This window comes from Anabrus simplex, chromosome 1, assembly GCF_040414725.1.
Source record: "Anabrus simplex isolate iqAnaSimp1 chromosome 1, ASM4041472v1, whole genome shotgun sequence".
NCBI lineage: Eukaryota > Metazoa > Arthropoda > Insecta > Orthoptera > Tettigoniidae > Anabrus > Anabrus simplex.
Genome location: NC_090265.1, coordinates 755,202,870 through 755,230,158, shown reverse-complemented (window position 1 = coordinate 755,230,158; position 27,289 = coordinate 755,202,870). Strand labels below are relative to the sequence as shown.

At 39.7% G+C, this 27,289-nt stretch overlaps 1 protein-coding gene across 2 annotated transcripts in view; it reads right to left on the bottom strand.

The window, feature by feature from the left end:
• escl overlaps positions 1 to 26,277 on the bottom strand; it is a 393,433-nt gene extending 367,156 nt beyond the window's left edge. For both annotated transcript variants that reach the window (XM_067136192.1, XM_067136193.1), the window contains exon 1: positions 26,014 to 26,277. In XM_067136192.1, coding sequence (XP_066992293.1) covers positions 26,014 to 26,112 — 99 coding nt within the window. In that variant the 5' untranslated portion in view covers positions 26,113 to 26,277. The remainder of the gene's footprint in view (positions 1 to 26,013) is intronic.
• Between the last annotated feature and the right edge of the window lie 1,012 nt (positions 26,278 to 27,289).

Below are 27,289 nucleotides of genomic sequence, written 5' to 3'. Positions count from 1 at the left end.
CGAACAATGAAGAAAAGTGTGGCTACTGCAGCAAAGTATTTGTTACAGATTGCGCTGCAGTACAGTGTGAAGGCTTTTGCGTCACATGGTACCACAAAGAGTGTACAAAACTCACTAAGGCCAAGTTTGAAATCATAAAACGCGCCAAATGTAGACTTTCATGGATCTGTGATACATGCAAATCAGAAATTTCAGAACCAAATAGGGAAAATAGCATCTTAAACCTGCTAACAAAGAAGCTTGAAGCCATAATGACATTTTTGGCCAAAGATATGACCAAAGCCATTGAAGAAACAGTAGTGAATGTACTGGAACGTAAAACAAGGCCAACAGCTAATACATGTCCGCCTCTGTAGCGTAACGGTTAGTGTGATTAGCTGCCGTCCTCGGGGGCCCGGGTTCGATTCCCGGTACTGCCATAAATTTAAGAATGGCAGGAGGGCTGGTATGTGATTGAAATGGTACATGCAGCTCACCTCCAATGGGGGTGTGCCTGAAAAGAGCTGCACCACCTCGGGATGAGGACACGAGTTTACTTTACTTAGCTAATACATGGGTAGCTCCAAGTCCACCTCGAGCTGAAACAACACGAATGATGACAAAGACAGGCTTAACAGAATTAGAAAGTCTGCTAACACTAACATCAGATGACCCTCATCAAAAGAAAAGAGAACAGGAAGGGCAAGGACAATCATCAGAGGACACTACTCGAAAGACAGTGGAGAAAGTCTTAACACATGGGCCGTCGGGTGATGCAGTTCGTAAGACTGCAGAGCCAGGCATGTAAAGGAAGGAACAACCAAGAGACGTCTTTATAGAAGACCCTATTGAAGAAACGGAAACAATAGATGCAACAGGGACCCAGGTGCCATTGAGAAGAAATAGAAGAGAACAACACTTCAACCAGTACGAGAGAAAACAAATACCTATGAAAGACATGATATCACTGGGACAAAGCAAAAAACATGCAAACTGCAAGCAGCAGAAAAAATGACATGGATGTATATACGAAGATTAAGAGACAACACCAGCAAGGAACTCATCAAAGAATACATCAAAAAGAATGGAATAAAGGGAAACAGAGTGCGAGGAGCTCCAAACAACAGGGATAAGTAAGGCCTTCGAAGTTGGCATACCATTCAAGAATCGAGCAGATATCGAATGATCTGACTTCTGGCCTGAACGAGTCATCGTTAGAATATTTTGTTTTCTAGCCAAACACAACAGAATGTTCAGTGCTATCTAATCCAGAATCACTACAAGAATTGAATGTACTCTTATGGAATGTGGAAGGACTATCGAGCTTGGTGACAATTTCAGATGAAATCTTCTTGCAATACCATATTATAATTATGACAGAGACCGATATTCACTAAATGTTTTTGCAGAACAGGGACAATTAGGAAAACCAAGTGCAGGCATACCATGCTACTTGGATAAGAGTTTAGCTCCATTCAGGACACCTCATAGAACAAGAAATTTATTACTAGTCCAGACTCAAATGTGTTGGATAATCGCTATTTCCAACCTGAATACACTGCCAGGGAGAAAATAGATGAACTTGGATCTGCACTCTGCAAAATCAACAAAAATAGTACCGTTATCGTGGCTGGTGAAAGGAACTGTCGAATAGACACAATCTTCAAAAACTGCAGGCATCTTGGAATATATGGAGGAAGAAGGCTTCTCTTTAATAAATCAGAAAGAAAATAAAACATACATGTCATAATGGATCAACCACAATCGATTTAGTTTTTACAAATATGAAAACCATCCAGTCAGTGACTCAAAAGATAAAAAAACACAGTAGACAGAAAACATCTACTAGTCAAAACTAGAATCAAACTGTGCAAGGAAGTCCAACAAGAAGCACCGATCACTGGGAGGTTAAGGCGACAGCTATCAAAGGGGAAAGTGGACCCTGAGTTGAAACAACAAACATCTGAGCACATTAGGCAAGGACACCTTGACAGTGGAGCAGCTGGTATAGAGCAGGTAATACGAAGTGCGGCATCGCCGGTCCTTCCTATAGCGAGAAAGGCACAGCCTTGGTTCAATGAAGCATGTTATGCGGCGCAGCGTATGGCTGTGAACGCTTTACACATAGCAAGAGTGAACCATAAACTGCATGAAGTATGCGGAACTAAGAAGAATCTATAAACGCCTAGTGAGGGAAGCAAAGAAAGGGCATCAACAAAGAGAAGAAAGTGAACTGATACGTGAAGCAGAACAGAACCTATACAAGCCACTAAATGCACGGCAACCAACATTTCCTAGAAGCATTTCAACAGATGTATGGGAGGAACATCTACGCAAAGTAGTTCAAGCAAGAGAAATCCACCCTGATCCAGAAATGGCAAGTGATGTCATGAACGTCGAACCTTTTACGGAGGAAGAAGTGGCGGAGGTTATGACAAGTCTCAGGAACAACAAATCAAGTGGACCTGACTCTATATACGGTGAACATATTAAAGAAATATGGCCTGAAATTAAAGATGAAATAATCTATCTTCTTAACGGATGCCTACTGCAAAACAATATTCCGGACAGTTAGAGGAAATCTATGGTCAAAATGTTATATAAAGGGAAAGGAGACGCAGGGGATCCTAATTCATACAGAGGAATCGCTCTAGAATGCACAATGTTCAAGTTACTGACTAAATTACTATGCAAGAGGCTTACAAATATAAGAGACTTGAAATGACCTGAGGAACAATTCGATTTCAGGAAAAATAGAAGCACAATCCAAGCCATCACCTGTCTACTCAACGACATACAGACTACCTTTTCAAATCCAGGACAAAAACTACATGCAATGTTTATAGATTACATGAAGGCTTTCGATTCAATTAGACGGAAATTAATAATGGAGAAACTACAGCAATGGTTGGTGGAGAGAACTATCTATTACGAATTATTCAAAACCTGCATGACAACAGCATATCATCAGTGACGGTATCAACGTCTCACGTCCAATTCAACAAACAAACGGGGTACTCCAAGGAGATCCACTGAGCCCTCTGCTCTTCATTGCAGCAACAGCTGACATAGTTCAAGCAATAACATCAGATAAGGTACGTCTATATACCTATGCAGATGATATGGTAATAACATCAACAGACCAGCGTGAACACTTCCATGCGTATGGCGAAATGCAGAGGGTGTAAATGAGAGTGGCGGTGGTGACGCTTCTGCTCCTGCAGATAGTGGTAGCGCAGAGGCGCCGGGTCGTGACGACGACAGGAAGTTATTTGTTGGTGGCCTGAGTTGGGAAACTACTGACAAGGAACTGCGTGAACACTTCCATGCGTATGGCGAAATGCAGAGGGTGTAAATGAGAGTGGCGGTGGTGACGCTTCTGCTCCCGCATCAACAGACCAGGTAGAATTGCAGAATGCCTTCGATCAACTAGTGCAATGGACAAAAGAAAATGAGCTACAAATTAACGCAAAAAAGACAGTGTCCATGAGCTTCAGAAAAGGGGTCCACAGGCCACCTTCTTTTACCAAGAAAAGAGACTAACAGCAGTGTCACACTTCAAATAAATTGGCATGACCTTACAAACACGCGGCATCATATTCAGAAAACACATAGAAGACAAAACAAACACGGGTATCAAGGCGATGAATGGCATAAAACTAATCAATAGACTATCAATTGGAACAGCAACGAAATTATTCAAAATTAAAATCACTCCTATCATAACATATGGACTAGAATTGATATGGATACACTGCACACAGAGAAATCTGGAACAAATTGAGGAAGTGAAAGCTACTTTTCTGAAGAAATTATTATGCCTTTCCAAATTCACACCATCTCGACTCGCATACGAGCTCACCAGGGAGTCTTTCTTCATTGAGGAACTACGACTGCAGCTACTTTTGCCAACAACTCCTGCATATAAACGCCTCATGGAAGTGCTTTGGAAAAAGAAAAATGTAATAGGGTCAGAGTTCTACGCCATAGACGCTATGATCTACAGTGATTGGCAACAAGGGAACTATGAGCTGAAATATTTAGTGACACACTATGCCGTTCATGGCTTCCACTTCAAGGTGTGCATGGCCAGCAAATATCACGATCCGGGCATCACCTGTGTTTGTGCTTTGTGCAACAGAAGTTGTGATCGATATCACGCAATGATATGCAGTGAAAGGAAGTGTTCATAAAAAATGCTTTGTAGTGAGGGACAGTGACTATCCCAATAACTATTGTTAACTATTGTATTCCTGCACATTGTGCGCTTTTCCTCTTTATTATTATTATAAACTCCTGAATGAGAGAAATGATGCAGAGGAGAGTGTACTGGTAAGTGATGATCCAGAAATGGAGAGTGATATTGCAATGGCTGTTAAACAAACGAAAACAGGAAAAGCAGCAGAGATGGATGAAATATGAGTGGAAATGATAAAGGCAGCAGGACCTATTGGTCTACATAGGTTATAGAGGCTGCTAAGGTGTATATGGAGGGTAAACCAGTAGGAAGGAGAGACACAGGAATGTGACAATTATCAAGGAATTACACTGTTGTCACAAGTAGCCAAAATATTGGATAGAATAATAGAAAGGAGGATGAGAGGGTGGAAATAAATTTAGAAGAAGAGCAGTATGGATTCCGACAGGGCAGGTCAACGATAGACCCTATATTTACCATGACATTACTGATGTAAAAACAGTGGAAATATGGAAATGATCATCTGGTGGTGGTATCCTTGATCTACAGAAGGCATATGATAGTCTTAATAGAGAAAAGGTGTGGGAAACCATGGAAGGAAAAGGATATGGAAGACAATCAAGGGAACTAATAATAATAATGGTATGACTTGCGTGTCCCAATGAACCAGATAGCCGAGCCGCAGGTGCAACCATATCGGATGGGTATCTGTTGAGAGACCAGACTAACGAATGGTTCATCGAAAGGGGGGTAGCAGCCTTTCAGTAATTGCAAGGGCGGCAGTCTAGATGATTGACTGGTACAGCCTTGTAATAATACTCAACATGGCTTAGCTATGTTGATACTGCTACATGGCTGAAAGCAACGGGAAACTACAGCCATAACTAACTCCCGAGGACATGCAGCTCTCTCTGTATGAATGATATACTGATGATGGCTTCCTCCAGGGTAAAATATTCCGGAGGTAAACTAGTCCCCCATTCGGATCTCCGGGTGGGGACTACACGAGAGGGGGCGATCATCAGGAAGATGGATACTGACATTCTGCGAGTTTGAGCGTGGAATGTTAGAAGTTTGAATCGTTGTGGTAGATCAGAGAATCTAAAAAGGGAGATGGATAGACTAAAGTTAGATGTAATTGGTATAAGCGAAGTACGTTGGCAGGAAGAAAAGGATTTTTGGTCAGGTGACTACCAAATTATCAACACGAAATCAAACAGGGGAAATGCAGGAGTTGGTTTAATAATGAATAAGAAAATAGGGCAGCGGGTAAGCTACTACAACCAGCATAGTGAAAGAATTATTGTTTTCAAGATAGACACCAAACCAATGCCCAACACAATAGTGCAAGTCTATATGCCTACTAGTTCAGCGGATGATGTGGAAATCGAAAGAATATATGAATAGATAGAAGATATAATACTCTATGTAAAAGGTGACGAGAATCTAACTGTGATGGGAGACTGGAATGCAGTGGTAGGCCAAGGAAGAGAAGGTAATACAGTAGGAGAATTTGGATTGAGACAAAGGAACGATAGAGGAAGTCGGCTGGTTGAATTCTGCACTGATCATAATTTAGTCCTTGCCAATACTTGGTTCAAACACCACAAACGACGGCTGTATACGTGGATGAGACCTGGAGACACTGGAAGGTATCAAATAGACTTTATTATGATTAGGCAGAGATTCAGAAACCAGGTGTTGGATTGCAAAACTTTCCCAGGAGCAGACGTGGACTCTGACCCCAACTTGTTGGTCATGAAATGCCATCTGAAGTTGAAGAAATTGAAGAAAGGAAAGATTGCAAAAAGATGGTATCTAGACAAGTTGAAAGAAAAGAGTGTGAGGGATTATTTCAAGGAACATGTTGCACAAGGGCTAAATGGAAAGGCTGAAGGAAACACAATAGAGGAAGAGTGGAGAGTCATGAAAAATGAAGTCAGTAGGGCTGCTGAAGAAATGTTAGGAAGGAAGAAAAGCTCAACAAAGAAACAGTGGATAACTCAGGAGATACTAGAGCTGACTGATGAACGACGAAAATACAAGAATGCTAGAAATGAAGAGGGCAGAAAAGAATACAGGCGATTAAAGAATCAAGTGGATAGAAAGTGCAAGGCAGCTAAGGAAGAATGGCTGAAGGAGAAGTGCAAGGATGTCGAAGGTTGTATGGTCCTGGGAAAGGTAAATGCTGCATACAGGAAAATCAAGGAAACCCTTGGAGAAAGGAAATCTAGGTGAATGAATATTAAGAGCTCAGATGGAAAGCCACTTCTAGGGAAAGAAGACAAAGCAGAAAGATGGCAGGAGCATATCCAACAGTTATATCAAGGGAAAGGTGTAGATAATTTGGTTCTGAAACATGAAGAAGCTGCTGATGCTGATGAAATGGGAGACCCAATTTTGAGGTCAGAGTATGACAGAGCTGTGAGTGACCTAAATAGGAACAAGGCACCTGGAGTTGATGACATTCCCTCTGAATTACTAACTGCCTTAGGAGAAACCTGCATGGCAAGGTTATTCCATTTAGTGTATAAGATGTATGAGAGAGGAGAAGTCCCATCTGATTTTTGGCAGAATATTGTTACAGTATACCTATTCCCAATAAAGCCGGTGCTGACAAGTGTGAAAACTACCGCACCATTAGTTTAGTATCTCATGCCTGCAAAATTTTAACATGTATTACCGTATTTACAGAAGAATGGAAAAACAAGTTGAAGCTGAGTTGGGAGAGATCAATTTGGCTTCAGAAGAAATGTAGGAACACGTTGCACCCGACAGTCGAGCGGTCGGTGCAATGTTCTCCCGGTAACTCGGTTTCTTCTCAGGGTATACTATCTATCGCTCATAAAATCTGAGATTTTATATGTGTTTGTTTTTAACGTGGTTTTGGAAGAGACTCGGTCTGCTGAGACACGCATCATGGGGGAACCTATTCACTCAAGTAAGGACCTGCGGCCGAAAACCTCAAAAAGAATCTCTCTCTTTTGTCAAATTCATCAGTTACTTATATCTACTAAACTTATTAGCTAACTTACAAACTAGCTGTTACCCAAAAGGAATTCATAACACAGACACTTTCTAAAAGAATAGTATAAGAAAATTTATTGGAATAAATCATGTTCAATGTAAAGTTAAATGTGAATTCTGGGTAGTATTATCTTAATAACATTTATGTATAAAGGATTAGAGTCAGCGCTGGCTCATATAAAGTAAAATAATTAAGATTTTAAATTATTTACACTCATTCTCATTCAATGCTCAAGTTCATATTAGTTATTTACTTCTATATTCGTAGCCATGTTCCGAAGTGTATTTGATTTACTCTATTTATATTCAAGGGATCACTGAGCAATCACGGTCTCCATATAAATACTCGATGTTAATACTGTCACGATAATTATATTAATTATTCTCACCACATTTAAGTCAATTCACTGTGATAAAAATGGATGGTTTGCTAAATTGAAACATAATAAAAATTAAATGGGATAAAGTCAGATTGCGAATGTAAATCTGATCATATCTTTGCATATGTATCTCCCAAACAAACTCTTGCGCGAGTATGAAATCGTAAAACTGCTCTCCAAATTTTCCATTCATAAATCTGAACTCTGATTATTTGGTCCTTCATCTTGAATACTGATAAATAACAACTTACGGGCTAAGACAATACCTCCCTAGAGCCTACGACATATGGCTCCTAACTAACCATTTTCCTATTCTTTATATTTTAAACACTTCAACTCAAATCATATCTGCGTGAAAAGAAATGAACATCTATCTAACTGTTTAGGTAGTTTCCGATCCACACACTCCTCCACCAACGGCTCAATGTGCTTTAGCTTTCTCCTATTACTCAATATCTCTCATGTGTACGAGCTACTCAACTCGTATGGTCAGTACAGAATGAAATTAATACGTATTATATTGAAATGTCACCGCACCAAAGAATATCACATATGTACTTAGTCATGAGCCTAGTTAAACCGTATGTTAAAGAACTCTCTTGTATTCGCTACGTATCATTTACCAATGTCAGATAAAACTGTCACGATTCACAATTCTACCATAATACATGTCAATCTTACCTTAAAATGGGTCATCTGCGCGATGTTCACTCTTTTGACATACTCTTTCTGTATGACACAGAAACTCACCTTATGTTAATCTAATGCAACGTTTCCTCGGCGAATTACAATTCTTTCTCATACCGCAGAACATAAACAAACATCTGCATTTCAAATATTCCTTAATATACTCCGAGAAATAACCATATTTTATCACCATTCCAATATACATTATCATTCCATTGGCATACTTATTGCCGTACGCATATCGCCGATTACTCTTAAAGCTATATGCCAAACATTTTAGAATTGCCTTATCATAAACGCATTTTAATAACCTCTTATCTTTTAACAGCAGTTGGAGTTCAATGCCCTCTTTCTATAAAGAAAGGAATACGTAACTTAACTATATTCATCTGTGTCGCGCAGGTAAATTCGTGACGTAATCACTGTACAAGTAATACGAGATTAATTGAAGTTTCACTAGTTGTATAGACTCATTGCTATTAGATCTTCACAAGTAACACTTCTTTCATTTACTCATGCTAGTTTCTACTGTATGTATGCAAGTGCGGTAGCATGTATATGATATAATAGAATTCTAATTCTACACTGCCATCTTATCTTATAGCCTTAAATATCTCACACTTCACTTTATGATTCACACATGTTCTTAATTAATTCATAAATATCACCAATTAATCAGCACATGCCGAAGTTAGAGTGAGGGTGTAGATTGCAAGAAACTACTCTACTAAAAAATGTAAAGACTTAGCTCGTCAGATGTTATGTTTGGTCTGGTTGTCGCTCCATTCCTTGGTTGTGGTTAGACCCTCTGTTAGGATCTGGATCTCCGGTTGGACATCATCTTCCCGGTCATTGACTGGTCATATGGCTGGCTGGTCCATTCCTCATCGGCTGGTCCTCTGGCTGGCCGGTGCCTATCCTCATCGGCTGGTCCTCTGGCTGGCCGGTGCCTATTCCCAGTTTAGTCCATCATGTAGATTTAGCAAGCAGTCATCATTCCAAATCTGCAGACAGCGTAGAAAATTCCTTTTGCGGAGCAATCAGTCATGATATATTCCATTGTTCTACTACTTATTCTTAACGACGAAATTTTCTTCAGTTGGGATAAGTTTATAACAACAGGGGTAACTTTCTTCCCATACGAAATTATCGGTCCTCCGATATAGTGAGTCCTCCTTTGCCAATCGCAGAGTGGTTGCTCACCGGATCCAAGTCAGATGTATCTCACCGCGATTTACTTATTTTTATAATATCTCGTCTCTTTTATAATGTACGCCGGTGAATTATTTTGTCAGATTTGATCGTCGATCGTAAAATAGTCAATATCCTCTTCAGAAGTTTAGGATAATCTTCCGATGTAAAGCTCAGCTTGTACCTGCGTCTTTCTTCTGCCGTTGAAATTTTTAGAGTATATTTTTTTAACAATTAGTCTGCTGCTATATTTTTTTTATAAAACAATCCAACTGAGCCTCTACTGTCCTGCAGTGTCTTCCAAATCAGTCCGTTCCGTGACGTGCATGGTCTCCTATATACCGTATTAATGAGAAGTTCATTGCCTTAATAGATCGCATGGGCCATACCTTCCTACGCCGCCATTTTGTAAATGGTCTACGAGATGCGAACGGGCACAACGTGAAGCAATCCTGACTTTACGTCTGATCTTAGAGGATCGAATCAAGAAGGACAAGCCCACGTACATGGCATTCGTAGATCTAGAAAAGGCATTCGATAATGTTGTTTGGACCAAGCTATTTAAAATTCTGAAGATGATTGGGATCAGATACCGAGAACGAAGAATTATCTACAATCTGTATAAGAATCAGACTGCAGTGATATGAATCGATGGCTTTGAAAAAGAAGCAGCAATCCAGAAAGGAGTGAGGCAAGGCTGCAGTTTGTCCCCACTTCTTTTCAATGTTTACACAGAACAAGCACTAAAGGAAATCAAAGAGGAATTTGGAAAGGGAATCGCAATCCAAGGAGAGGAAATCAAAACCTTGAGATTTGCCGATGATATTGTTATTTTTATCTGAGACTGCAGAAAATCTTGAGAAGCTGCTGAATGGTATGGACGAAGTCATGGGTAATGAGTACAAGATGAAAATAAATAATTTCAAAACAAAAGTAATGGAGTGCAGTCGAACGAAGGCAGATGATGCAGGAAATTAGGAAATAAAGTCTTAAAGGAAATAAATGAATATTGTTACTTGGGTAGTAAAATAACTAACGATGGCAGAAGTAAGGAGGACATAAAATGCAGACTAGCACAAGCACAGAAGAGCTTTCTTAAGAAAAGAAATGTGTTCACTTCAAACATTGATATAGGAATTAGAAAGATGTTTTTGAAGACTTTCGTGTGGAGCGTGGCGTTGTATGGAAGTGAAACATGGACGATAACTAGCTCAGAAAGAAAGAGAATAGAAGCTTTTGAAATGTGGTGTTACAGAAGAATGCTGAAGGTGAGATGTATAGATCGAGTCACGAATGAAGAGATACTGAATCGAATTGGGGTGAGGAGATCAATTTGGCTAAATTTGACGAGAAGAAGAGACAGAATCATAGGACACATTTTAAGACACCCAGGACTTGTGCAGTTGGTCTTTGAAGGAAGTGTAGGTGGTAAAAAACAGTAGGGGTAGACCAAGGTTTGAATATGACAAGCAGATTAGAGCAGATGTAGGATGGAGTAGTTACGTAGAAATGAAAAGTTTAGCACAGGATAAGGTGGCATGGAGGGCTGCATCAAACCAGTCTATGGACTGATGACTCAAACAACAACAGGAATATATCTGTGGTGTATAAGAAACCGTGTGTGTTTATTTTATGTGATGAAATGTAAAAATCAGTAATAGTGTACACTTTTCAGTATGGTTTGTCATGTGAGTGCAGGCTGCACAAAACATAGCAGGCACACGAAGGAACGAAACATACACTTTCATGTGTTCCCTAAAGCCACTGGCCTAAATAAATGGTGACAGAAGTAATCAAGACATTATCGAAAGCTATCTTTCTCAGCTTCGAGGATTCGGAGGACTTTATGACCATCCTCTTCTGACAGCTGTGACGCAAAGGGGGAAATCATTGCTTCTCAGCCTCAATGCTTCCGAGGCAATACGAAATTCCAACTGATCTCCGGAAGATTATGAAACATTACGTCCAAATATGTTACATGCTACTGATGAACTCTATTAAAACTCTAATATTGGGGGGGGGGGCAACACGTGCACCTGTCACCAGCGTCCCAGGGTTCGATTCCCGGCCGGGTCAGGGGTTTTTAATTGTCCCTGGCCTGGGGACTGGGTGCCTGTTATCATCCTTAACCTTCCTTTCCTCACATCCAACACTCTATACTTCCGCAATTACACTCACCCGCAGGTTCCTATCATATGGTAAATGTAGTGGCAAAAAATCTACAGAGGTCGACGCCACGAACAAATCTCTCTCTCTTTTTTTAAGGCCAGCGTTGAACCTACAACATCCTATTCTTTACTGGAGGATGAGCAAGGGTTCGTTAAAGCCCTTGAAGAGCTAGTAAAACAGCTCAAGGACAGTCGCAAAACCAAGGATCGTGATGAGTTGCTTGAAAATTTCACTGGCTATATAGCTTTTAGGGTAAAGAAGAAAAACCTCGATCAGTGTGTCCACCAAATCCAGATTTTAAAATTCCCCGACATTTCCCTGTTTTCCAGTCATAAAAACCATTTTTCTCCCTGACACACAATGACAAAAAACAAAATTATAAAGGAAGTATCAGTAATATTAAAATACATTTTAAAAACTTAACATCCAAAAAATTAAAAGCATTTCATGTGCATATTAAATTTCAAAACTTGTAAGTTTAACTTAGTCTAATTAAATTCACCTTAAGTTTTGTAAAAAGATGTATTACCATTACTGTTTCAGCGAAGAAATTTCTTCATAGCCACCAATGACTGTCGAGCTTCTGCCATCACCCTCCGCTTCTTTTCTTCTAATTCTTTCAGTAACAAAGCGACCTTTCTCTCTCTCTCTCTCTCTCTCTTTTTTTTTCTTTTTTTTTTTTTCTTTTCAAAGAATCTTCTACTTCCAATGCTTCATGTTTCTCCTTTAGATTTTGAACATACAAAGCATGAGCACTCCTTGCAGCATGGAGCATGTTCTTATCAATGGAGACCTTTTCAATTCCACCAGGGTTTGGGATAGCATCATATAATATTCTTTGTGCTACAAGGGATACTTGTAGCATGTTTCTCTTCTATAATTTCTTTATTAACAGGAAAACCACGTTCAAGTGAAGCATTTCCATGACACAGTATTAGTATCATTTTGAGAAATGAAGCTAACTTTTCTGTTTTCAAATTTACTGTTTGAAAAACAGTGCAAAGCCAAAAGTGATCTAACCTCTCCTTTTTAGAACACAAAGGATTCACTTCTTTCAAAATATCATTCTCACAAACAGAAGTGAACTTCCTTTGTTCATGATCGCCTTCATTACCCGAGATCCATTTGTTTTCCACGAAGGCATTTAAAGCTATCCTTAGCAGTCTGCTGCTTAGAGGCTACTTGGCTACACTTGGATCGAAACAAGAAATTAATTTAGTCAGTTTATATGCCAGCAGTGAGCAGACCTGGCAAACAGCTGGAAACTGCAGATGATGATGACGATGATATGCCAGCGGTGACCTTTCCAGTCACTTCTTGTAAAGCTACCATTCCTCTTAGACAATCTGTGCGAAACACTAATATATCTCTATAATTTAATCCAGGAGTGCCATGAAGTGCTGCTTTAGCAGCATAACCTATGTCAATTTCAGATGCAGGCAGAAGATTTTCTTTACTGTCTAAATTCGTTTTAGGACATTTTCTGAAGACTGCAGTGACTCAGACTTAACAAACCTTGTCATGACATTTATCATCAATGAAAGATTCATGAAGGAGTGATGCAAATGGAAGATCTGTCTGAAACTTTTAGGAATGGTTCCAAATCTCCAACAAGTGATAATAAAAATGACAACTTGGCCTTAAGAAGCTTATCTTTAAGTGAAGTTGATACTATTTTGAAGCTGTTACAGCTTGGGATTTTCTTGTCTCTGTTTGTTCCTTCCACATAATTTTCGACATTAGGTAGAATATCTATAGCATGTTCAATAAGTTGAACATTTTCAAGCCATCTTATAGCACAACATTTTGAAGGAAATACGTTTGAACCTGAATAATGTGTATAATCAGCACGACGTGCAGAAGCGTAGCAAAACAAGAAGTGAAGAGCATGAAGAAACTCTGCAATATTCCACTGAGTTTCTTTTACCGCCATTTTATATGAATTGTGCAGAGTATGCAAGCCGCAAGATCCAATGTTCAATACAATAGGAGCATCTAGATCATCATTTAATAAATTACCAAAATCCTGAAGGAACTTTTTATTATCATTTGGACCATCCAGTGAAATTTGTAAGTTCCTTTCAGATAGAGTCCTTGCTGTGCTTGCAAAAAACCATTTAACAAATCTGAGGAAGTAGAATGACCAAGAAACATGGAATCAAAATAAGAAGTGCATACTTCATTAGTATCAGGATTGAAACAATGAACTACAAGATCCATTTGGCCCATCTGAGAAACTTTATTCAGTGACTCGTCAAACCCAACGGTAAATGTGTGCACTTACTACCCATCTCAAGATCTTGTTTATGGAAATAGATAGCTAAACCATGAGCGATTGTATACGCAACTTTTGTTCTGTGCAATTGAACTTTCGAAGCTGTTTCAGAGTCTTGAAACATTACTGGAAACAAACGTAAACTAGCTTCACTGGCACGTAGAGAATGATGTTGGATGACAGTATGCATGCACCATATAATCTCAGCTTTGGTTATTTGCTCTCTTGAGAGATAATTCTGTAGACATCTCATCACTGGTGAACCTTCTTTAATGGAAGAGGAAGAAGAAGTGGAGTCATATGTGATAGAGTTCATTGTGGTAGCTGTGGCAGGCAGAAGGAAACTCGTGCGTGGCCAGGTATTATCTACTGAGTTTAAGTCTTTTGTTACCTCACTATTCGAATGTTCCTTTTTAAAATAACTTGAAAGGGATGACGAGAACTCGCTGAACATGACACTGATGGCATGCTTTTTTCCTCCCATGTGACTTTTTTAACGCCTGCTTCCCCATGTTGCTAAGAGAAAATAATGTTTTAGATATTATGGAATATGCTGAAAATTTGTCTTGAGGTACGGGTTTCAACCATGTTCTGAAAGTATCATCAAGCAGCCACCTTTCATTAAACAAAGTTTTCCTTGGCTTTGATGATATTATTAGCTATTGATATTACTGGTTACTTCACATTCCAGATCACACTTTAGTAACTTTTCATGACAATTTATTCCTGGCATAAAAGACATGCCCTAGATTAATGTTATAAAAGCTGAAAAATGTGTTTCTATTACACGGATAAATATGGTATGTCAATTTTATCTGGCAAAAGAACAAATTTCCAGATTTTTTCCTGAATTCCCTGACATTTCCCTGTTTCCCAGGTTTTCCATACGGGTGGACACCCTGTCGATATTGAAAAAAGGTCAACATACATGGGGTGGAAATTAGATTTCAGAAAGGTCTAGAGACAGTTGAATGCAGCCTACAGAGAGATGGTACACCACAGTAGTGCAGATGGAAAGAGTTCAAATTTTACCACAGGAAAGAACTGAAAGGGGGTTTTAACATCATCACAAACCTTACGGATATCCTGAAGAAGAAATCCCCCGAAATTTATGAGCTTACCACAAACCTTACGGATATCCTGAAGAAGAAATCCCCCGAAATTTATGAGCTTACAAGTTGCTTCGTGAGAAGCCGTTCTTTTATTCGAATGGACGCTTTAAATAAAAGTAAGAGACATTCAAGAGACCGGCTTTCAGTTAATACAATACCAATAAAAAAAGACGAAAAGCAAAAAATTTCCACTGGTGCTATAGATAAGTGTGGGTGTTTTTCTTTTTTGCTATTGGCTTTACGTTGCACCGACACAGATAGGTCTTATGGCGACGATGGGACAAGAAAGGGCTAGGACTGGGAAGGAAGCGGCCGTAGCCTTAATTAAGGTATAGCGCATTGGCACTGCCGGTGGCTCCAAATAGCCTACGCAGTGGCCTCCACGGTATGCACTAACCAGCGTATTGGTAGGTGTGCTAGGTACCAACTGATGAGCCCACCCTAGCACACGAGGGCGAAATGCTGGCAACCAAGAATGAGTAAGCTGGAAAATTTATAATGTCCAATAACGGACCATTTATATTGGTATTACTGGATACTGGCCGCACTTAAGCGACTGCAGCTATCGAGCTCTGTGATATTATTTCTTAAAAAATATGAGCATTATTCTTTGTGTATAACATACCTGTTATTTTTTTATGAAAAGCAATTTATTATTTTGTATATGAAACCAGTGCTAAGAATGTTAATATACAGGCTCATTAATTTATATAGCCTATCTAATGTTAACGTGGAATTTGTCAGTTCCTAGCACTTGGAGAACCTTTACTGTACTGTTTGTGTTGTGGACAGTTTCCTAACATTTGCTGTTTGTGGTGTTGACAGTGTATATAGTTTCCCAATATTGCTTGTAACAATGGGCATATTTCTTGCAGTGATCAAGCTTTAATGGTGGAGTCTGTAACAATTACAGCCCCCTTGTTATTGTTATCATAGATAACATGAACATATGGAATGGCCACTCCACTGCGATCACATTTTTACAACCTTTTATACAGATCAAAATACTTCAGAAATGCTGCCTGATTCACACCGTATTTGATCTCCTATTATTATTCTACTGTAATAGTGAAGTGGAATGCCTTTTATGAGGTGATGTTAACACTAGAACAGCTGAAAATCTCACATACCTAGAACAGCGGTAAGGGGTCATTTTGACACTTCATAAGAAATGCTTGGAAACGTTCAAATTAGAACACAAAAAAGAGATGTATTTTCTTCTACTGTGTTTCTACAACTTTATTTTACACATAAATACCTGACATTAGTGTATGGACCTTTTATATTACTGATGGACACATGAATATTCACACACAACTCACCATGTTTCTGTTTCTCTAAGAAGTTTTCACAAAATTAACCAATTGAACACCTTGGGTGATATGAATAAACCGGAGACTTGTCTCTTGTCTCATAAATATTAAGACATGTCTCAAATGTATATGAATAAAAAAAGCGATGTCTCAGCAGTGACCTTTGCTCCTTGAGACACAGCTCGTTAGCGGATTCTCTCGGAGACACATCTCCAAATGTATATGAATAAACTGGAGTTTAGTCTCTCTGAATGGAGACTGGTCTCAGAATTTCTTGAGACAGCCTAGAAGGTGACTCAAGCCGAGGCTGAAAACGTGATGGCGGAGTTTCTGATGGTTTTACAACGGAGAAGAAAAATTTATAAACCACGAAGAAATTCTCTCGAACATGATTATAAAGATCTCTACCGTTACCGGAAAGAAAATGTGGAATGGTTAGCACATGATAGCCACTTGCGATAGGATTTACATGCATCATAAAGTCTAAAATGTTCAAAATCAAACCAGAAATATGCAAAACCGTGCAACATACAATTCTAATAATTTTCTTAGTAATTATTAAATTACTTTAATTATTCTTAATCCATTCTACATTTGTGATTTTTTCTGTACATTGACATTTTTTCTATTCACAAAACACGACTAACATTTTATAAATAAAATTAATTCACAATCACGGAAAAGACCGAAATAAAACATAGCTATGTTTAAGACATGACTTACAATTATTCAAGGTTTTCATTATTCACTTTGTTCTGCTCCTTAACTGAATTGTCAGCGTGCTACTTTTCGGTTCAGGGGGCCCCCGGGTTCGATTCGCTGTCGGGTCAGAGATTTTAACCTTAAATCCTCAACATTCCTGCAACTCACACACAACACTATCCTCCACTACAATAACACGGCAGATGAACCCCATCCTCGTCGGAGGGTCTGCCTTACAAGGGCTGTACCAGGCTAGAAATAGCCACACGAAATTATTACCTATTATTATTATTATTATTATTATTATTCACATTTTGATATCTGGAAGGATATTTCTTCAAGTCTGAAAATTATCGCTCTCTATCACATGTTGGCCAAATGGTACTGAACGAATGTGCGAGTATCTTTGGTCCTAGTGTAAGCTATCCTATTTATGTTTAAGTGCCGTAAAATTCCCTGCCCATGCCTTTTTCGATTGCACTGTTTCTAAGTTTGTTTAAAAGTTTCAACCGGCAGCTCGCGCCCTTGAAAAAATATGCTGTAACTGGTCTCACAACATTTAACAGATTCGCATAATGACGTTATTCGGCCAATGATTTGCTGCCTCTATGAGTGCTGCTCTTTCTCAACCATCGCACCAAAATCTCACTTGCGCCGAATACTACGAGGAAAGCATTTGGTTTGGATCAGACAAATTTCGATGAAACTTCCATGAATTGTCAATCTACCTGTCTTAAATTTATTGCTGATATTCACTTTGTCATAAAATCAACGACATTGTTATGAGTAATTGCTAAAGAACAGCTGGGTGGTTTGCAGCTGTATTGACCTTGCGTATGCACTGTAGAAATGCACAGATAGTTCTACTTTAAAGTTACATTAAACAGTGCGCTATAGAGTGAAAATTAGATTTTGACAACATGAACAGAATGTCTTGCTCATCAAACCCATTTTACTAACATGCACAGTATATGAATATTTCAAAATATTAGGCTTTTAATAGTTCTTTGTCGTTTACAATTGAGGCTGAAATATGTAATATGAAATCCTCATTTGTATATAAACTTGCATGCTATAAATAGCCTTAAACTTTCGGATTCTTGTTGAGATTGATTCATTTTGTCACACTGCGGGTAACCTATATAACAACGTCAATCAGGCAGCGATGTTCTGATGTCTTAATTGACCATCCTACCATGTTTCATTGAAATCGCTGCCATCTACACACCACGTTCCATTTAAAACTGGAGCAAAAATTTACTGTCAATAAATACCGGTACGAAAATGTTATTTCACGGCAGAACGGTTATCACCATTGAGTTCCGGATGTCTTAGCTCATCATGTTACTAAGTTTCATTGCAATTTGTCCGGTCCAAATCAAACAACTCCCTTCGTTTATCAATATGGATAGCATTTTGTATTGTTTCTAAGTTTTGAAAGTTTGCAATTTAGACAGTTTATGCAACAGTATATAGGTATTGATAGTATATTATATACCGGATGAGTTGGCCGTGCGGTTAGGGACGCAAGGCTGTGAGCTTGCATCCGGGAGGTAGTGGGTTTAACCCCCACTGTCAACAGCCCTGAATATCGTTTTCCGTGGTTTCCCATTTTCACACCAGGCAAATGCTGGGACTGTACCTTAATTAAGACCACGGCCGCTTCCATCCCACTCCTAAGCCTATCCCATCGTCGCCATATGACCTATCTGTGACGGTGCGACGTAAAACAAATTGTAGGAAAAAAAGTACATTATAGGCAGAAACACCTCTAGCTATGCACAGGTATGGTCAATAAACTCTTCATATTCGTGAAGAATGAAGTACGAAGCGTGTGCTAAAAAGTGTTTGAGTGACTTTCAATGACCGCAGAAATTTATGCATTTGTATGTGGATCCTGAATGTGATGATAAATACAATGTAACTTCTTACACAATATCTTGAAGGAAACTTACAAGAAAAGAAACCTTAAATCAGTCGTTCACAAGCTGGGGTTCAAGTATACCAAATGTACGAGCCACTACGTTTATGTAAGCCTAGAAAGAATTGAAATAAGAACTAGTGGTTATTGAATATTGATTAATACGAAAGGTAGCCTATAGTTTGCAGAATGGGCTCCCAAGTTAAACATTACTGAAGAAGAGGAAAAGTCTATCAAGAACTATTCTAAATGAAAAAAAATATCGGTGGGTGTTCCACTTTGGTTGTACTTGTTTGTTCTGCTCTTCTCTCCCTTTCTTGTAAAAGATTTTCCATTTGCAGTTACAAAATCTGTTTTTGCACTGAAATGAGTTGTTCTGTTTTTTCGAGAACACACTGTCGCTTTTCAATCTTTTTCGCTTGTAAATCTAACACTTTCATCTGTTCCAACAAAACCACTTTTTGTAGTAATTCACTCGTCAGCTGACAGATACCAGAGCCAGTGTGCGAGACTCGTCTCAAGCGGAAGGAGACAAGTCTCGTTAGCGAGAAACAAACTTTATTCATATACATGACGAGTTCTGTCTCGCAAGTGACTTCCGTCTCAATCCTCCTTCGAGACTTGTCTCCGAGTTAAATCTCATTTTTATTCATATCACCCCTTTTCTTAGTTAGTCGTCGATATTACGATTATACATTTTCAGTAATTCTTTAGGAAAACTGAAAACACGCTAAACACATTTTGCACACACAACTTCTACTTTTCGTGCACATTTTCCGCACACTGCTTTGAGGCACTTGCTGCAGACATCGCTAGACTTGTTGCCTTTACACAGACCAACTTGGCACTTCTTCCGCTTTTTAGATGGACATGGTCCTGCAACTTCCTCCTCATTTTGTTGTTGTTGTTGTTGCCCTTGCTCGCCCCGCCTTGTTAGTTCACTTGCCAGCTGGATGATGAACTTCTTCCGCTTTATCTTCCTACCCGTTACTTGCTTGTAAATGACCCAAGCATTGATAGCTGTTAGGTCAAGGATATTGTAAAAGACATGCATTGGCCACCTTCTGCATGGAGCCTTGGTGGTATATTTACGGGACATTTGGTCTACCACATCTACCTCGTGTTTTGTGCCGTTGTAGAATGTTACAGTTTCTGGCTTCTTCTTTCGCTCTGTGCTGATTGTTACTTGAGCGTGTCGTGTGCTGAGAAGAAGGACGTTCTTGTTCTTCTTTCCTTGGTACACTGTCAAGGTGCATTGTGGGTTCCCAGTCTGTTGCAAGATGGTTGTAGAGTACAATTCACACTTGGACTTCTTCACCTCAGTAGGGATTTCCCGACGGATGGGGTTGATTGTTCCCACCAACGAAGTCTTTTTCTCTTGGAGTTTCTTAGCAAGTTGGAGTGATGTGAAGAAGCTGTCTGTCGTCACGTTTCGCCCTTGGTTTAGAAACGGCTCCATGAGGCGAAGTACTACGTACTCTCCCAGAGGCTGCTTATCAGGACGCGCGTCAACTTTACCAAGGTATGGAAAAGCACTGCAGATGTATTTTGAGTTCACATCTGCAGCAATCCAGAATTTGAGTCCATACTTGTCGGGCTTGTTTGTCATAAACTGGGTAAATCTGCACCTGGTTTTGCTGGGAAGTAACTGTTCATCGACTGTAATATTTTCACTTGGGCGGTAACAGCGAAGGCAATTTTCTATGAATTTTTCCCAGATTTCAGAGACAAGAGCGAACCTGTTAGTTGGCAGGCGCTCAGCTCGGGTTGATTTCTCATCGAAGCGGAGGAATCTGAGAAGCTCCCGAAATCTATCTCTTGACATTGTGTCCTTCATGAATTGCTGTCCCTAATAATGGCCAGGTACACACTGTTGCCTGACAATGCAAATTGCTGTAATAAGGAATATTGTACAAGTGTCAAAATGACCCCTCCCGCTGTCCAGGGTATGGCATATCAGAAATCAATGAAAATATAAATATTTTGCTGGGTGCGATACAGCACCGTGAATGGGACGAAAAAAGATGAAAAGTCAAAATATTTGAAGGGAAATGATACAAGAGTGCGCACGTTATTAAAGAAAAATTGAAGGTGGGTGTCATATTGACCCCTTCCGCTGTTCTAGTGTTAAAGTTCTCTTATCTCTAATATGTGGCTAAAACAGAATAGCTCACAGCTGTGTATTAGCCTACCTCATACAGAAGACAAGGCGCTGAGGGTTCACGATAACGTCATCGACGGCCAAGGGTGGCGGGGAGACCTGCGCGTGATCTCTACCTCTTACTCTACCTACCTTGACCATACTTTTATAGCATGATAAGGATGTACTATGTTAGAAATCTTAAGTGGAATACCTTGTAGAGGAGAGATGTGTTCACTGCGACAGCCAAAAACCCACCTACCGTCCCCAAAAAGTAATTCTGGTTTTATAACGTAATGCAGTTTATCACACGGCATTTTTGTCCATTGCCTAACTATGTACCAGCATTTCCATTGGGTGAGATACAATGGGATATGACGTCACTCCCAGCAATGAAGTAAAATGAATTCCGTTACCACTCCACGCACAAGAAATAAACAACTTTGTCACTATCGTACCATAACGTATCCAGACCAATGGAGGTGTCACGCAGGATACTAGAGGCCAAGGGCCGCTTCGCAGTTTCTAACCTGGGGAGCTTACGCCCCCAGACCCCTTTTGCTTGATCCAGACCTATGGCTTTGTCACTAAACTACCCTAACCATCCAGACCAATTGCTTGGTCACTAACCTACCCTAACATGTATCCAGACCAATGGAGGTGTCAAGCCTTAGGGCCGCTTCGCGGCTTCTAACCTGGGGGATTATGCCCCAAGACCCCCTTTACTTGATCCAGACCAATGGCTTTGTCACTATCCTACCCTAACCAATCCAGACCAATGGATTTGTCACTATCCTACCCTAACATATCCAGACCAATTGTTTTGTCATTAACCTACCCTAACATATCCAGACCAATTGTTTTGTTACTAACCTACCCTAACGTATCCAGACCAATGGCTTTTGTCACCGTATGAGATTCGTAAATGCAAAAGCAGCGCCGCTGCACTAGGACTAATTCTTTAGATGAACAGCTGGCAGCCCTGACCACTGCATGATCATGACCATCGCGAGCAGTGAGTGAGGGAGAAACAAATGACAGTGCAATCGCACCAAGATGCATGCGGTGGAAAATGGTAAGTCTTACTGAACTTTCGCCCAGTGACTTTATAGTTGCTCTTTCTATGAAGTGTGGTTTCATGGCAGATAAAGACAAGCTTTTCAGGAAATTCCTTCTGGTTACCTTAGAATTTTCAGGATTTGAACAGTAAAGAATTTGAGCGTTTATTCCAGCTGTGTTCAACAATGAGTAAAACACTGCCATTGGCCATCGCCTTGTAATGTGTGGAACACTGTAAATGTTGCTCATTTCGTCAGCCGTGTCTACACCTCCCTTGGTCATATCCATTATGATCACAGACTTCCCAGTCTCAGCATCAATTTCTGGTGTATCATGCACTGTAGTTACCAGAATTACAGCTCGGTTCTTTTTAGGAACATAAGATGTAAGTGTTACATCTTTTTGGAACCCGAAGAGAGATGGCTGCACTTCTCTTCTTTTATTCGCCTGAAACTCAGCTGGGATTTCTCTCTTGTTCTTTTTGAGCGTACCAATACAAGTAAGATTCTTCTCCAAGAGGGACTTCACCAATGGATAACTGGTGTACTAGTTATCAATAGTCATGTTCCTGTTGGTACCTTCAATATCAAGAACCAGTCTATGAACAATATCATTTGGCTTGTTGGGAACAAAATACGGACCTCCCTCTTGCTTACCACAATACAATCCCAAGTTGCTGGTAAAAAAATGTTTTAGAGTCGCACATTACAAACATTTCTATACCATACTTTGAGGGTTTATTTGGGATGAACTGCCCAAAACTGCATCGTCCACGGAATGATTCGAATTTTTCGTCAATTGTGAGGTAAGCACCAACACTGTAACTATTACGACAGTTCAGTACAAAAACATCCAAAAAAAAGGACTGATGGCCGCTAATTTAACATGTTTTCTTCTGTCTCCCCTTGTTTCTCGATTGTCGAATCACAGAATACGGAGCAAGAAGAGAAAACTTTATAGCTCATACAAGCTCTCAGTATGTGCATTTTAGTTCAATCTTTATTCCAGAGCTCAATAACATTTATGTGGTGTCCTTTCCTAGTGCCTGTTAGGTACAGGTATTCAAGTAACTCCATAATTTCAGCTCTAGAAGTTTCCTTTGCGTCTCTTTCCCTAGAGCAGGGATGGCAAACCTTTTTCCACTTGCATGTCAATTAAGTTCTTGCGTATTACTTTTTACTGTCTAGTGTGCCATCAGTTATTTTCCTTTAGAATCATCATGAAACTCCTCATTTAACTTAAATTAGTTATTAGACTGCATTAATCCATTCAACTGAATATTACATGATTTTAGCTTGCAAACACCACTGAAAGTTGCATTTTAAAAACAGGTAGATTTTAAGAATAAGGTATGATTTTGCTTTAATCTAAAAATTCATTAAAAATATGTCCATAGAATGAATAATTAGGACATACTTCTTTATTAAAGCTTAATGTTAAAATATGCTATGTTGGTAGATTTTAGACCTAGTTATCACATGTTAAAATTGTTAAAATATCTTGGTATGTTGTCTGACGTGCCACATAAGTCGTGTTCGCGTGTCACCTAGTGGCACGCGTGTCATAGGTTCGCCATCCCTGCCCTAGAGTAACCTGCTTCAAGGTGTTTACGTTCAATGTACATGCTCGTGTGAGTCACGATGTCCTCTACCATATCTTCATCAACTATTTTATGGAAGGAAGATATTTCATCTTTGATTCCTCGTGCATTACGTTTAGGACCAGGAAATACTTTGACAATATTTTTGGTTTTAGTTTTGCATACCTCTGAAAAATCAGTTTTTCTCCACCTGGTGGTTTTGTCTTTTCCAATAAAGTATTCATCACAACGTTCATTTTCACTTCTTTCCGAGTCAGATCCGTCCTTTGAAGTGAGACCTTCCTCCTCAGATTCAGTTTTGTGATCACTTCTAGTGATGACTTCATATTCCTCATATAATTCTGCGCTATCCAAGTTGTCTTCTTCTGGCAGTACATGAAGTAATTTAGCTATTTCTTCAGGCACCAATATCCTAAATAAACGGAAAATATATTGTAATTAGAGAAATAGTAATAAACTGAGTGTTTTAAACTGTGATATGCTTGAAAATATTCAGAAATAATGTGGTTGAAATACTACATTGGGCGCGCAGGGTACGTTATAGCCCACCTGTCACACGTTCTGAATTGAAGCAACAATACAGCCGTTATTGTGCACTTACAGAGACTCCAACTATCACAACAACACACATTCAACAACAACTAAGGTCACACTGCAGGAATAGAAGGCGAGCAACCAATCTTTAAAAGCTAAAGTGTTGCCAAATTGAAAAAAAATTAGCAGCGCGCCTGCTGGAGGGTTAAGCTATTTGACTCTATTATAGACCAAAGAGGAGCACATGGTTGGCCACTGTGCCCTGTACTGCCATCCGGTTGTGATTATTAGAACTACTATCGACCAGCCATACTCAGCCATATATTGATAGAACGAGGAAACACGTGGGAGCTTAAAATAATACGAAAATTACTGAAACTGCTCTGAAGATTGAGGGATCGATCCCAGCGATCGGGAGAATGATGAAAAATTGGGAGTCTGCCGCTTGAATTGGGAGAGTTGGCATGTCTGAACTGAAAGATTCAGCCAGAATCAGTGTTCTTTGATTTTTTTTTTTTTTTTTTTTTTTTGCTAGCGGCTTTACGTCGCACCGACACAGATAGGTCTTATGGCGACGATGGGATAGGAAAGGCCTAGGAGTTGGAAGGAAGCGGCCGTGGCCTTAATTAAGGTACAGCCCCAGCATTTGCCTGGTGTGAAAATGGGAAACCACGGAAAACCATCTTCAGGGCTGCCGATAGTGGGATTCGAACCTACTATCTCCCCGATGCAAGCTCACAGCCGCGCGCCTCTACGCGCACGGCCAACTCGCCCGGTGTTCTTTGATCTGACCCCTTTCCAAAATGTTGCAGTTTTATCTATATAGCTATATAAAATAAGAGTTTTCTTTGTACATTGCTCAGCATTTAAAAAGAATGGTATTTCTGTACTTATGTCGACAGTAACAAGGAAATGCATTTTTCAAATTTTCCATCATTTCTGAAAACGGCTGAAGAGAATTTAATGAAAATCGGTATGTAATGTCGGGGAATAAGTCGCTACAATCTAGGCCATAAATAATTTTATTCATGCTGAGTGAAATGGTAGTTATGGGGAAAGCCAAAAATTTAATTCTCAAATATTTCTGTTACTAGTGGTACTTATATAATAAGAATCAATCAAGGGATGTTCTACCATTCAACACTTTATATATTGTGTAGCATTTATTAAATAAATACCGGTCTTGATGCCCTTAGAATCATCATCAGTTCATAGCAAATAAATAAATCAAAAGGGTATTAATACACATTCAATATGAAAACCGCCTTAAAACACACCTGAAATTTATTGAAGCACGAATTTGATGTCGTAGCTTGCAAGAATTTGAAAGTAGCCTCCCTTGATTTCACTACTGTAGACTGCTGTACTAAAACTATCTTTCAGGCAGTTACGTACAGTGACAGTACAGTAGTGTATCTGTGCACGCCCCAGATATAAAGTCAATTACTATAGTAACACACCTTGTTGTTCCATGAAGGAAACCATAATTTAATTTCATCGATTGCAAATGTTACGAACATTTAAGCTCTTAAGACTTCAGGTTTTTTCAATCGTGAAATTGCCAACGTTCGTAAGTTGGAATGCTACACTTTTCCAAGACGCTGGCGCTAATGCGCCGAGGTATAATACAAGATTTATAAAATTACAATATAACTGGAATTTTCTTGCCAAGAGTTCTCTAAAACCAGTGGGCATATATTACACTATGAAGCGCGAAATTACTTACAGCGTCATCACCAGAATCTTCAGTGTTAGTGGACAGTTCTGAATTTATATGAGAAGTTTTCATTCCTTTGGATTTTATCCAAGGGGCACCTGGTGACATTGCCACCAGTCATAGTCTTGACAACAAAAGCCTCGCCATAAAAATACCATTCGAGGTCAACTACTAATTTCACAGTCAGTACTTCTTAATGACACTTTCGTACTACACCGCTTGTCCGCCAAAAAAAAATTAAGCGTCTCGGTATAACCACAGTCTACAGTACAGTAAGTGATGGGTAGTTCGCGAACGAACTAGTTCTCGGGAACTACTTCACTCCCACGAACTGTGAAGTGCTTACTCGTCTCCACTGCCTGCTCGATCTGCATCCGAAGGCTGCTTAAGCACTGCCTGCTCGATCTGCATCCGATGGCTGCTTATACTGCCTGCTCATTACAACATTTTAACATGGCACTAAATGAAACACTCCGTTTACAAATACCCACAGCAGGTGGCAGCACTAACCGGCTCCAGACCTGTCGGAATGAAATAGTGGGAAATAGGATAGACTGTACTTGTTTTCAGTGAAAATGGTGTACTGCTGCGTGCCTTTCTGCAAATCAAAGAAAGGGAAACCAGAATGCCGTGATATTTCATTCCATGATATACCTTCAAGTACACAATTGCGTCGAAAGTGGTTAAGTATTATATCCAGGGAAGGAAACAGCAAGGGAAGTAAATGGATTCCTTCTGATTATTCCGTGGTTTGCAGTCTACATTTCGTAAATGACGATTTCAAAGTGACCAGCAAAACACGAAAATTAAAAACAGGATCTGTACCCAGCCCTTTCCCTGATTATCCAGCTTATAAACAACCGCTAATTTCAGCGATGATTAAGAGAAGGGATTCAAGCACAGAGACGTCTAACAAGAGCTCTTCAAACACCATTGCAGAAAATGGTAAGCGTAAGGTTTGAAGTATTACATAGTAAGTAATATAATATCTGGGGACACTGTACTGTTAAATGTGAAGGTACAAAACGGAATAATATGCTGTCATAGATTCCATTGTCCGCCTCTGTGGTGTAGTGGTTAGTGTGATTAGCTGCTAACGCCGGAGGCCCGGGTTCGATTCCCGACTCTGCTACGAAATTTGAAACGTGGTACGAGGGCTGGAACGGGGTCCACTCAGCCTCGGGAGGTCAACTGAGTAGAGGTGGGTTCGATTCCCACCTCAGCCATCCTGGAAGTGGTTTTCCGTGGTTTCCCACTTCTCCTCCAGGCAAATGCCGGGAGCTTC